General features: G+C 38.7%; 1 protein-coding gene and 1 long non-coding RNA gene across 3 annotated transcripts in view; one reads left to right on the top strand and one right to left on the bottom strand.

Moving 5' to 3' along the window:
* The first annotated feature begins 80 nt into the window (after positions 1–80).
* LOC124164245 (probable ATP-dependent RNA helicase DDX20) overlaps positions 81–14,558 on the top strand; it is a 38,740-nt gene continuing 24,262 nt past the window's right edge. The window contains exons 1-3 of the mRNA XM_046541485.1: positions 81–543; positions 635–808; positions 881–1,082. Of these exons, the coding sequence (XP_046397441.1) occupies positions 360–543; positions 635–808; positions 881–1,082 (560 nt within the window). The 5' untranslated portion in view covers positions 81–359. The remainder of the gene's footprint in view (positions 544–634; positions 809–880; positions 1,083–14,558) is intronic.
* LOC124164248 lies at positions 8,525–8,993 on the bottom strand. 2 transcript variants are annotated; one of them, XR_006865997.1, is made up of 2 exons: positions 8,954–8,993; positions 8,525–8,662 (listed from the first exon to the last, which is right to left on the bottom strand). It is a non-coding gene; the product is annotated as an uncharacterized LOC124164248 (long non-coding RNA). The 2 variants fall into 2 exon arrangements; XR_006865996.1 differs by having other exon boundaries at positions 8,525–8,665; positions 8,954–8,988.

Here is a 14,558-nt window from a genome sequence, read left to right as displayed (position 1 = left end):
CCATTTAAAAAGAAATTAAAACATTTATTGAACCAATTGAACAATTGAAATTAGAAAATAGCAGAATATAAAACAGTATCGCAGAGCGTAATCATTGCGCGCAATACGGATGTTATTTCACGTGTGAAGCACATTGCTAATTGTATCGTTAGATAGATAAGTCTACGTTTAGATACGACGAAGTTCATTCACTATAGTTATTTTTAAATCTATCAGTTTATCTACTGGTAAAAAATTGAGGCCGAGGAGATTCAATGGAATCTTTCGCTAATGTTTATTCTGGGAAAAAGTATTAACCCCGTCAACTGAGGGGTTCAGCGCATCATTTTCTTGTGTTCTTCAGCCGTGTACTGTGGATAATGGCATCTAAACTTGGGCATGACACGAAGAAAGAACGGACTGAAGATGTCCTTATTTTAGAAGACATTGACTTCGCTGGGATGCTGCTTCCAGAGAACATTTTGCTGGGCTTATCTGCAAATGGTTTTAAAAGACCGTCTCCGATCCAGCTTAAAGCTATTCCTCTTGGGAGATGCGGATTTGGTAAGTATAAATAAAAATTTGTTCTTGCTCTGTGTATTCCAATACAAGTGATTGAGTTAATGTAAATGACGTCAATATTTCCTTTTTGTAGATCTTGTTCTAGAAGCCAAGTCAGGTACTGGAAAAACCTGCGTCTTTTCAATTATTGCTTTAGAAATGGTGTCCACTGAAAAGAAGAAATTGCAGGTATTAATTATTGTCCCAACGAGGGAGATAGCTCTTCAAGTCGCTGATGTCATAAGATGTATTGGGACTGGGGTTGAAGGTGAGAATCTATACGGTTATGAATCGGATATGTTTTGTTGTTCTGGATTTTTCAAGTTTTATATTTTTACAGGCCTGAAAGTTCACTCTTTCATTGGGGGTACTCCTTTCGAAGAGGACAAGAAAAAGCTAAAGGCTTGCCATATTGCTGTTGGGGCTCCTGGAAGAGTGAGGCATCTGATGGAAAAAGGGTTCATGAAAGCAGACCGAATACGCCTCTGTGTGCTAGATGAAGCTGATAAGCTCATGGAATCCAGTTTTATTAAAGATATAAAGTAAGTTATCTAGCTCAGTTGTTACAGCTTGGAATTTAGTTGTTTAATAGTGTTCAGTGGTGTGCCTGATGGTGCAGTGTTTTCCCTTGCTATAGGTATGTGAGGTTAAGATTGGGTGCTATCTTGTGAGTGAAATGTACTCTTTATCTTAGTGAATCTAACCAAACAGCACACATTATAGCAGCGGACACCTTCAGTGCACTCACAGGTCACATTTAGGTTATGACTGAATTTTTTTAATACTAATAAATACTAGGTCCGGACAAGAATTTATATAAATGAGGCATCGATTTAATAATCAACACTTAATAGACTTCTTTAGTACGTATTAGAAGCGGACACAAGAAATTATTACTTATTTTTCATCTTGCCCTGCAAGCATTCCCTGGCCTGCCAAACCCAATTTCTCACAGCCACCTCTACATCTTTTCCAGGGGCAGGCATGCTCTCCTGCACTGCTCCTGTAAAGATGAATTATATAATTATGGCATTATAGTCTTCTGTAGATAAAGGGCTGATAAAATAAGGCAAGGAAGATACTGCCTCATTACTCTAGGCCTTAACATACTTAAGACTTAAAATCATAAAGTTAAAGTTGTGAAAACTGTCCATAGTAGGCCCTGGACATTTTCGAAACTTTTATTTAAGAGAAATGTGTTTTGGTTCCAACCTGCTGATGAAATTGAATTTCATGCGTGGAGGCAAGAAAGAAGAAGTATAACCTTGCGCTATATATAAATTTGCCATTTCAACTCGGTAACACCTGAATCAAATGGTTTCTGTGATTTTTTGGTAATCATATGTGTTAATATTAATGATATTCTGAGTCTTAAGTTGCAAATTTTATTCTTTTAGCATTAATGGTTACGGAGATACAGCCTGGTACCATATGGTACCTAGGCATTTACGGGTTCAAAAAATCGAAATAATAGAAACGTTAAATATGTATTATTTCTTGTAATATAAATTAATTTTCATCCAAAATTATGATAAAATGTCGATTTTATTCAAATAATTATAAAATACAGTGAATGGAAGATAGAATTTATGTATCAATGATGTAGAGAGCAAGAATAACATGATTTTAGCGCTTCACTCAATCATAGCCGCACACTCTGTTCTTATTCTACTGGTTCTGTTTTCAGTAGCACGCCGTCGCCACTGGGGTTTGGATTTTATTCGGTGGTTGTACTCTTTGAACCTATTTCATCAGGTTCACTGGGCAGAAGGTAGACCGATGTGAACCAGTTGAATGTGTTCTTTGAAGCATGGATTAATTAAAAATCTACATATTTCTTTTGCCAATTATGTACCACATTCCACTTCCTCTGGATAGTTGTGTACGTCCTGGAGATTTTGGGGGATCCTTGTATCCAGGTGTGACTTATCGCTGCCCATTTTTTCAGAATTTTCGCATCAGCATCTATGCGTTGCGCGTTGTTGCATCCAGAATCCAAGTAAAAATGGGGTATGACCATTTATTTGCCCTCAAATTACCTTTACAAATTATTTTTTGTGGGTTTTCACTTTGGTAGGTTTCACTAAGTAGCTGTGACGCAATATCTGCCACAACACGCAATAGAGAAAATCCGGAATGTTCCAGAAACTTCCACCGTAGGTGTTCGCCGTCACTATATAAACAAGCCCTCTCGGCCAACAACGACTCAGTCTGTAATTTGTGGTGGCATTAAACGCTCCACTGCTAAAACCACACCAGTGTATTATTCAGCGCAGTAATCGTTACGAAAGTGTTATTCAGCGTAGTAAATCACTACATTGGTGACCCCGACCTCAAATGACCATGGCAGACGCAGAGCAACTCGCCAAACTGCAGGCACAAATCACGGAACTCCAGCGTCAACTTGCTGCACAGCAAACAAACCACAGCCAACAGCTGACACTTATCCAGGAACTGCACCAACAGCAGCAAGCAACGCTCTCATCGCAGCAGGTCTCTCTGCCTCCATTATCCTCTGGCATCGACACTGCTGCCATCTACCATGTCACTCCGAAACTGCCTCCTTTCTGGCCAGCTCAGCCTGAAATATGATTCGCCCAGGTCAAAGCACAATTTTCTTTGGCCAATATCACCTGGACAAGACTATATACAATTACATCGTAGGAAACCTAGGCCATCATTTTGCCAGTGAAATTAGCGATCTTATAGTGAATCCACCGGCCAAAAATCTTTATCAAACACTGAAAAATCTATTGATACAGCGTGTCTCTCTCTATGAGGATCATCGATTGCGGCAACTCCTCACAGCAGAAGAGCTTGGTGATACCAAGCCTTCGCAACTATTACGACGCATGCGGTCCCTCATCGGTGACTATGAGCTCTCCGCAGGCAATTACAGCCAGTTCCGTACATACGGTACTTTACTTTTACGCCTTCAGTTTGGCCTCCCTCGTGACTTCCTTTGGAGATTCATTGTTGGTGACATTACCGAGCCAATCATCGGAGCAGATTTCCTAACCCACTTTCAACTCGTTCCTAACATGGCCACCACACAGCTCATTGACACAATCACTGGCCATTCTACATCGGGTAATAGGGGTCGATCTTCCCAAGACAGTGTGCACGCTGTCGGGCTCTTCATCCTACCACGACCCCCTGGCCGATTTTCCTGGTATCACCCGGCCACCAGGGACTCCTCGGGAGATCCACCATCATACTAAGCACCACATACGCCTACAACCTGGACCGCCGATTTACCACCGTGCCCGCCGTCTAGCCCTGGATCGACTTCGAGATGCACAGGCAGAATTTGACCTACTAGTACGCGAAGGCACTGTTCGTCGCTCACACAGCTCTTATGCCACACCACTTCACATGGTTCGCGAGGAGGATAGTAGCTGGCGACCTTGTGGTGACTACAGGGCCCTCAATGCACTAATGATACTGGACCGCTACCCCGTCCGACATTTGAAGGATTTCTCCCACGCTCTTCAGGGATGCACCATCTTCAGCGTTATTGGCTGTGCCTAGGCCTTCACTCAAATTCCAATGGCTCCCGAAGACATAGAAAAGACAGCCATAATTACACCCTTCGGCCTTTTTGAATTCCTATTTATGCCATTTGGGCTTCATAATGCTGCCCAAACATGGCTGTGCTTCATTGACGAAGCTCTCGAAGGCCTTCATTTTTGCTTTCCTTGCATAGATGATATATTAGTATTTTCCTGTTTGCAGGAAGAGCATCATCAACACCTACGGATCTTATTCAAGTGCCTTTCTGACTATGTTGTCATCATCAACTCAGCTAAGTGTGTTCTAGGATCTTCCATGGTCACATTTCTGGGCTTTCATGTGAGCACTGATGGATGCACGCCGTTACCTGACAAGGTAGCTGCTATCAACGACTTCCCTCCACCGAAGACCATTAAGGACCTTTGGAGATTCCTCAGTATGCTGAATTTCTATCGCCAGCACATACCACATTAGGCTGTCCCAAAAAAACACTTTTTTGGAAATTCCAAAATCGTCACTCGGATTTCGATGACCCTCGGGTATACAAGGATAGGCAAAAAAAGATTTTCGAAAAAGTTTAAATAATTAGGTAGCGAGGGGCGCCTAAATACCAACACCCTTAGTTTATCATATGATTTCCCAAAAAATGTCAAATTAAGGGTAATCAGGGTAAGTTGTGGCCCTTTGGGCTAAAATTTCGTCGGTTTTTGCGTATCTTTCACCGTTTAGGCTTTGCGGCCCGCGCAGCCTGGCGCCAAGAGTGGCGCTAAGCGATGCGGCTCGCGCGACGCGGCGCAACTGACGGCTGAGGCGGTCCCCCTCCCCTCCCACACCCCTCCTCCTCACCTGCCGTCGCCCGCCATGTTCGCATGCTTCAGTGACTCTGTCTCTCTCTAAAATTCAGATTTTGAACTCCTTTCGTAGACCAAATCATGTCGGCACGTATGGTAATAATCAATCTTATCCTTATTTTGGAAAATCGTTATAAATTTGTTAGCCTACTGAGAAAATTATTCAACAAAACCAGGTTTCAGTTGAACAAGCTCTTTCCTCGTACCCCCATTTAGCATTTACCGAAGTTGGGAAGCAATCTGCAGTAAATATTGCTTTTGTTCTTCGTCGTTTGAGATACTGATATTGAATTCTGTTATTAGGACCACCACGGCTGAGACCGTCTCCCTCCGCACCCTATCCTCCTTACTTATCCAATCCTACTCATGTCCAGAAGCTCTTTCTCCGTTATTTGTCCTGCCATTTTTCGAGACTGAGATACAAACTGCAACAGATTATGCTTTTGGTCCTCACGGCGCATTTCCTCACCTTTTGAGAATTCAATGTAACAACACGGACCTCTGGTAGATATGAATCATGGAATTTACTGAGGCGCTAGGGTTAGCAGCAACCAAGGTCGGTAAAAGCCAGGTCGTGTCACGCACTTGACCAATGTAATCCGCCATCTTGATTCTCTAGCGCGGCGGGAATTCAAATTTTACGTGCATTTAAATGGGAGACATAGGTAAAAGGTAACACGGTTATCTCACAACGTAATCGATGCAGGGACATGAAATTTTTTTTATAAATAGTTAATAAAATGGAAATTTATGATACGTCTGTATTTTGAGTCTATGGTCCACGGTTCGACTCTAGAAAATTTGTCAAATCACGGGAAAAATAAATTTCGCACTGCAGCGCTCTGGATGCATGGGTTGTAAGGCACCATGTCTAGCCTCCTTATTTAGGAAGTCTGGTGCATGAAATTTTCCATGGTCATAGATAATTATAATATACTTGCGAACACGGGCAGTTTTTGACACTGAAGACCTCGGTTCGACTCTAGAAAAATTGTCAACTCACGGGAAAAATAAATTTCGCACTGCAGCGCTCTGGATGCATGGGTTGTAAGGCACCATGTCTAGCCTCCTTATTTAGGAAGTCTGGTGCATGAAATTTTCCATGGTCATAGATAATTATAATATACTTGCGAACACGGGCAGTTTTTGACACTGAAGACCTCGGTTCGACTCTAGAAAAATTGTCAACTCACGGGAAAAATAAATTTCGCACTGCAGCGCTCTGGATGCATGGGTTGTAAGGCACCATGTCTAGCTTCCTTATTTAGGAAGTCTGGTACATGAAATTTTCCATGGTCATAGATAATTATAATATACTTGCGAATACGGGCAGTTTTTGACACTGAAGACCTCGGTTCGACTCTAGAAAAATTGTCAACTCACGGGAAAAATAAATTTCGCACTGCAGCGCTCTGGATGCATGGGTTGTAAGGCACCATGTCTAGCTTCCTTATTTAGGAAGTCTGGTACATGAAATTTTCCATGGTCATAGATAATTATAATATACTTGCGAATACGGGCAGTTTTTGACACTGAAGACCTCGGTTCGACTCTAGAAAAATTGTCAACTCACGGGAAAAATAAATTTCGCACTGCAGCGCTCTGGATGCATGGGTTGTAAGGCACCATGTCTAGCTTCCTTATTTAGGAAGTCTGGTACATGAAATTTTCCATGGTCATAGATAATTATAATATACTTGCGAATACGGGCAGTTTTTGACACTGAAGACCTCGGTTCGACTCTAGAAAAATTGTCAACTCACGGGAAAAATAAATTTCGCACTGCAGCGCTCTGGATGCATGGGTTGTAAGGCACCATGTCTAGCTTCCTTATTTAGGAAGTCTGGTACATGAAATTTTCCATGGTCATAGATAATTATAATATACTTGCGAATACGGGCAGTTTTTGACACTGAAGACCTCGGTTCGACTCTAGAAAAATTGTCAACTCACGGGAAAAATAAATTTCGCACTGCAGCGCTCTGGATGCATGGGTTGTAAGGCACCATGTCTAGCCTCCTTATTTAGGAAGTCTGGTACATGAAATTTTCCATGGTCATAGATAATTATAATATACTTGCGAACACGGGCAGTTTTTGACACTGAAGACCTCGGTTCGACTCTAGAAAAATTGTCAACTCACGGGAAAAATAAATTTCGCACTGCAGCGCTCTGGATGCATGGGTTGTAAGGCACCATGTCTAGCTTCCTTATTTAGGAAGTCTGGTACATGAAATTTTCCATGGTCATAGATAATTATAATATACTTGCGAATACGGGCAGTTTTTGACACTGAAGACCTCGGTTCGACTCTAGAAAAATTGTCAACTCACGGGAAAAATAAATTTCGCACTGCAGCGCTCTGGATGCATGGGTTGTAAGGCACCATGTCTAGCTTCCTTATTTAGGAAGTCTGGTACATGAAATTTTCCATGGTCATAGATAATTATAATATACTTGCGAATACGGGCAGTTTTTGACACTGAAGACCTCGGTTCGACTCTAGAAAAATTGTCAACTCACGGGAAAAATAAATTTCGCACTGCAGCGCTCTGGATGCATGGGTTGTAAGGCACCATGTCTAGCCTCCTTATTTAGGAAGTCTGGTACATGAAATTTTCCATGGTCATAGATAATTATAATATACTTGCGAACACGGGCAGTTTTTGACACTGAAGACCTCGGTTCGACTCTAGAAAAATTGTCAACTCACGGGAAAAATAAATTTCGCACTGCAGCGCTCTGGATGCATGGGTTTAAGGCACCATGTCTAGCTTCCTTAATTAGGAAGTCCGGTGCATGGAATTTTCCACGGTCATAGTTTATTACATTATACTTGATAATAAGGGCGGTTTTGACCCTGAAGATCTCGGTTCAACTCTGAAAAAATCCCCAACCCACACAACAAAAATTGTCTTCAGCGATCCGGGTGAATAGGTACAAGGAACCATGTTTCATTCCTTCATTTATGAAATTAGATTCATGAAATCTCCCAAGGTTATAGGAAATTATAGCATACCTGATAATACGGGCGGTATTTTAGTCTGAGGACCTTGGTTCGACTCTCGAAAAATGCCCAAACCAAGCGATAGGATGACTGATCTAAGAGGGTTGTGAATTTGTTAACATAGCTACTCCAAATCAAGTATGTAATACTAGAACCATCTGCTTGCCAATTTTCTAAGAACCATGACAAATAATCCAACTGCAACTGCATTTAATTCAGCACAGAGCAAATGCATTCCAAATTACACCCAGACCATTAACAATTAAAATACTTATTGAGATGAATTGCTGGATAGAAATAAAAAATGCTGGCACATCGTAATCAGATCCTTATATTATAATAAAATTCACTACAATCTCCACAGTTCAGTAAATCACATAACTATTTACAATTACAGTCATATAAAGTAATGTTTGATCATTAAAACGGAAAGTCATGGGCAATAGAACATTTTTCCAGAATAAATAAATATAATTTTGTTGAAATAGTAGTACAATTTGATCAAACTAATTTCAAAACAGATGCACATAATTTAAGGCTTTTAAAATATCCATATAAAGGTGCACTGCCATAATGTCTAGACTTTAAGGAATGATGATTTTGCTAATGCTGGCAAATGTAGCAGTAACGTCCACACAACAGGTATCACCCTCAGGATTACAAATGCAGACTGCCACTTAATGCATAGTATCCTGTCCCGGATTAAGAAGAACAGTTTTTCAAATAGTTCATGATTATCCACTGCACCAGGCTGCTGGAAAACACAACATATAAATACCATGAGACAAAGTAAACCGAAGAGTTAACAATGTAATTAATTGAACAAACCATTCATTTTGAGATGCACAAGTATGTTCATGGGAAATCAACATTCAAAAGGAAAAAGTTATGTTCATCCAAGTTATCATTATAGGTCAGTGTATAGAATACCCAACAATACTTATACCATGATCCCGAAAAAATCAGAACTATGTAATTGTGTTTGTAGTTAATAGAATAATATCTTCAAATAAATGGATTGTACTAAACATCAATTCCATACTTAAAATCATCAACTTCTAAATATACTGATATTCCTCCTGATGTAAGATCCTAAAAAATCCTTGCAAACCTGAAATACAATTAAAAAGACTATCGGAAACAGTACATATTACATAATTCCCAAGGATTGCAGATTGCAGTAGTCTCACACATTATCCAAATATGTAAAATAAAGTTGAAATGCCATTCACCATTACCATATGCCTGCAAAATGACAAGTTCACAGCAATGCATAAGGTCTCATATACTCCAATAGCATATACCAGTTCATGCCATTAGAATGTATTTTCCAGTTCCCAAACTCAACCTAGAAAGAATAAAAATATTTAGCTCAAAAAAGGATGGGAAAACTAAGCACATAATCATTATTGAAATAAGTTCTAACACTCCCACATGAAAAAGACATTTCCTATTTTCATAAAGAAGTTATGTCTCAGATATTAATCAAATTTAAGAATAAAGTCAAAATGTCATTTAACATTACATTAGCCTGATACATGAAAGCCTGATCATACCAACAAGTATTCTATCATGTTCTCAAGTAACTCAAGCCCATTAATGCCAATAATGAAGAAGTTCCCTGTTGTTCTCTGCAACCCAAATTTTAAAAAGAAATTACCCAAAAGGGGAAAACTGGGCAAATAATTAATAAATCAGTAACATTTCCCCCTCTTATTGACCATATAACACAGCTACTTCCGCCTGGAAGAAAAAAAATAAGGATTAGAATAACCTTGAAAATACATATCAATGAAAGGGCTATGAAAGAATCATTTATTCACTCATGTGTTCTCCTGAGACATCTCCTCAAACTTTTTTCTAAAGTGTTTCCCGTGACACTCTCACTTGCTTCCTTAAATTCTACAGATATCAATCCGCAATTCACATCATTTTGAAAGGTCCTATCAGTAACATTTCCCCCTCTTATTGACCATATAACACAGCTACTTCCACCTGGAAGAAAAAAAATAAGGATTAGAATAACCTTGAAAGTACATATCAATGAAAGGGCTATGAAATAATCATTTACTCACTCATGTGTTCTCCTGAGACATCTCCTCAAACTTTTTTCTAAAGTGTTTCCCGTGACACTCTCACTTGCTTCCTTAAATTCTACAGATATCAATCCGCAATTCACATCATTTTGAAAGGTCCTATCAGTAACATTTCACCCTCTTATTGACCATATAACACAGCTACTTCCACCTGGAAGAGAAAAAAATTAGAATAACCTTGGAAATACATATCAATGAAAGGGCTATGAAAGAATCATTTACTCACTCATGTGTTCTCCTGAGACATCTCCTCAAACTTTTTTCAAAAGTGTTTCCCGTGACACTCTCACTTGCTTCCTTAAATTCTACAGATATCAATCCGCAATTCACATCATTTTGAAAGGTCCTATCAGTAACATTTCACCCTCTTATTGACCATATAACACAGCTACTTCCACCTGGAAGAGAAAAAAATTAGAATAACCTTGGAAATACATATCAATGAAAGGGCTATGAAAGAATCATTTACTCACTCATGTGTTCTCCTGAGACATCTCCTCAAACTTTTTTCAAAAGTGTTTCCCGTGACACTCTCACTTGCTTCCTTAAATTCTACAGATATCAATCCGCAATTCACATCATTTTGAAAGGTCCTATCAGTAACATTTCACCCTCTTATTGACCATATAACACAGCTACTTCCACCTGGAAGAGAAAAAAATTAGAATAACCTTGGAAATACATATCAATGAAAGGGCTATGAAAGAATCATTTACTCACTCATGTGTTCTCCTGAGACATCTCCTCAAACTTTTTTCAAAAGTGTTTCCCGTGACACTCTCACTTGCTTCCTTAAATTCTACAGATATCAATCCGCAATTCACATCATTTTGAAAGGTCCTATCAGTAACATTTCACCCTCTTATTGACCATATAACACAGCTACTTCCACCTGGAAGAGAAAAAAATTAGAATAACCTTGGAAATACATATCAATGAAAGGGCTATGAAAGAATCACTTACTCACACATGTGTTCTCCTGAAACATCTCCTCAAACTTTTTTCAAAAGTGTTTCCCGTGACACTCTCACTTGCTTCCTTAAATTCTACAGATATCAATCCGCAATTCACATCATTTTGAAAGGTCCTATCAGTGACATTTCACCCTCTTATTGACCATATAACACAGCTACTTCCACCTGGAAGAGAAAAAAATTAGAATAACCTTGGAAATACATATCAATGAAAGGGCTATGAAAGAATCATTTACTCACACATGTGTTCTCCTGAAACATCTCCTCAAACTTTTTTCAAAAGTGTTTTCCGTGACACTCTCACTTGCTTCCTTAAATTGTACAGATATCAATCCGCAATTCACATCATTTTGAAAGGTCCTATCAGTAACATTTCACCCTCTTATTGACCATATAACACAGCTACTTCCACCTGGAAGAGAAAAAAATTAGAATAACCTTGGAAATACATATCAATGAAAGGGCTATGAAAGAATCATTTACTCACACATGTGTTCTCCTGAAACATCTCCTCAAACTTTTTTCAAAAGTGTTTTCCGTGACACTCTCACTTGCTTCCTTAAATTGTACAGATATCAATCCGCAATTCACATCATTTTGAAAGGTCCTATCAGTAACATTTCACCCTCTTATTGACCATATAACACAGCTACTTCCACCTGGAAGAGAAAAAAATTAGAATAACCTTGGAAATACATATCAATGAAAGGGCTATGAAAGAATCACTTACTCACACATGTGTTCTCCTGAAACATCTCCTCAAACTTTTTTCAAAAGTGTTTCCCGTGACACTCTCACTTGCTTCCTTAAATTCTACAGATATCAATCCGCAATTCACATCATTTTGAAAGGTCCTATCAGTGACATTTCACCCTCTTATTGACCATATAACACAGCTACTTCCACCTGGAAGAGAAAAAAATTAGAATAACCTTGGAAATACATATCAATGAAAGGGCTATGAAAGAATCACTTACTCACACATGTGTTCTCCTGAAACATCTCCTCAAACTTTTTTCAAAAGTGTTTCCCGTGACACTCTCACTTGCTTCCTTAAATTCTACAGATATCAATCCGCAATTCACATCATTTTGAAAGGTCCTATCAGTGACATTTCACCCTCTTATTGACCATATAACACAGCTACTTCCACCTGGAAGAGAAAAAAATTAGAATAACCTTGGAAATACATATCAATGAAAGGGCTATGAAAGAATCATGTACTCACACATGTGTTGTCATGAGACAGCTTATCCAGCTTATTTCATCATGGTTTCCAAAGATTATCGGTCTTCATCATCCCCACTGGTAAAAAATCCTAAGATTTCTTGATGCAGCTACCCGCTCAATTATCATATTAACTAATCTTTTCACCCCTAAATATTTCTTCTGTTTCACATCCTTCTTCACCTATTCCACATTTTTTTTAGGCATCCTCTTCCATTCTTGCCATCCACTTGTCTCTCGACCATTGTCTTCATCAGGCCATTACGTATAACATGTGGCCTATTAGATTGTTCTGTCTTTTATAAAGGTTTCCATGAGGCTAGACCTCTCTCCTAATCTTCTTAGGACTTCCCCATTACTAACTCAATCCATGAAATCCACTTCATATATCTGTAGCACTACATTTATCCTACATACAGTAGCATCTATCATTGCACTTTACCTGCCTTAATTGTCTAAGGCTCACTTTGATATAGTACTGTAGTCGAAAAAAAAGTCTTGAAAATGGTACAGTGTAACCGAAACTAGTCGGCAATAAAGTGTGTGTTTTTCTAGAAAAGCTAAGTATTTCCTTCCAACCATAAAAAATTGAATTCTACAAAGTAAAGGCTTCAACGATTCAAAGCATTCCCTGACTCATGTAAACAATGATGGTTGCCAAACCTTCTTTGTTTCCGAAATGATGGCAATGTCAGAAATAAATTTTAGCATGATAATTTTTTCTCCATTTACATTCACTCACTAATCCTCTTCCTTATTGTCATGGATGGCTTCATCCAGGTAAATGCTTAAAGTTATCAGTGACAAGCACAGCCTTGACTCACTACCTTCCAAATTCTTGCATTATAACAGCAAGGACCTGATTTTATCTAACTTAAGAGACAGATTAGAGACACCTTATCAAACTTACTTCACCAACGTTACCGAAGATAATCGGACTTATCCATCCCCACAGGTCAAAAATACTAAGATTTTCCTAAAGCAATTTCCCTGATGGGTATCTCATTCGCTCCACCTTTGAAGACAGATCAACCTAGAAGAAAGAAAATAATTATAAGGACATCCTTGGACACATTTGGAAAAGGCAAGACAAATGAAAAATGCAACTACTTACTCATGCTTGCCAATCATTCATCTTCATAGACTGTTTCCACAATGTTCCGAATGAAACTCACTTGCTCCCATAGTTAATACAGATGTTATACCATTCTTCAAATCATTTAACAACTATCATGGCTAACTCGTTCACGATTCACCAAACCAATGATGAAAGATCAACCTAGAAGAAAGAAAATAATTATAAGGACATCCTTGGACACATTTGGAAAAGGCAAGACAAATGAAAAATGCAACTACTTACTCATGCTTGCCAATCATTCATCTTCATAGACTGTTTCCACAATGTTCCGAATGAAACTCACTTGCTCCCATAGTTAATACAGATGTTATACCATTCTTCAAATCATTTAACAACTATCATGGCTAACTCGTTCACGATTCACCAAACCAATGATGAAAGATCAACCTAGAAGAAAGAAAATAATTATAAGGACATCCTTGGACACATTTGGAAAAGGCAAGACAAATGAAAAATGCAACTACTTACTCATGCTTGCCAATCATTCATCTTCATAGACTGTTTCCACAATGTTCCGAATGAAACTCACTTGCTCCCATAGTTAATACAGATGTTATACCATTCTTCAAATCATTTAACAACTATCATGGCTAACTCGTTCACGATTCACCAAACCAATGATGAAAGATCAACCTAGAAGAAAGAAAATAATTATAAGGACATCCTTGGACACATTTGGAAAAGGCAAGACAAATGAAAAATGCAACTACTTACTCATGCTTGCCAATCATTCATCTTCATAGACTGTTTCCACAATGTTCCGAATGAAACTCACTTGCTCCCATAGTTAATACAGATGTTATACCATTCTTCAAATCATTTAACAACTATCATGGCTAACTCGTTCACGATTCACCAAACCAATGATGAAAGATCAACCTAGAAGAAAGAAAATAATTATAAGGACATCCTTGGACACATTTGGAAAAGGCAAGACAAATGAAAAATGCAACTACTTACTCATGCTTGCCAATCATTCATCTTCATAGACTGTTTCCACAATGTTCCGAATGAAACTCACTTGCTCCCATAGTTAACACAGATGTTATTCCATTCTTCAAATCATTTAACAACTATCATGGCTAACTCGGTCACGATTCACCAAACCAATAATGAAAAATCAACCTAGAAGAAAGAAAATAATTATAAGGACATCCTTGAAAATATAAACGGGAAAGGAAGCACAGATGAGTTAAACACATCTACTTACAC

Source organism: Ischnura elegans, chromosome 8 (assembly GCF_921293095.1).
Source record: "Ischnura elegans chromosome 8, ioIscEleg1.1, whole genome shotgun sequence".
NCBI lineage: Eukaryota > Metazoa > Arthropoda > Insecta > Odonata > Coenagrionidae > Ischnura > Ischnura elegans.
The sequence above is the reverse complement of the archived record's forward strand: the minus strand, read 5'-3'. Positions and strand labels throughout refer to the sequence as shown.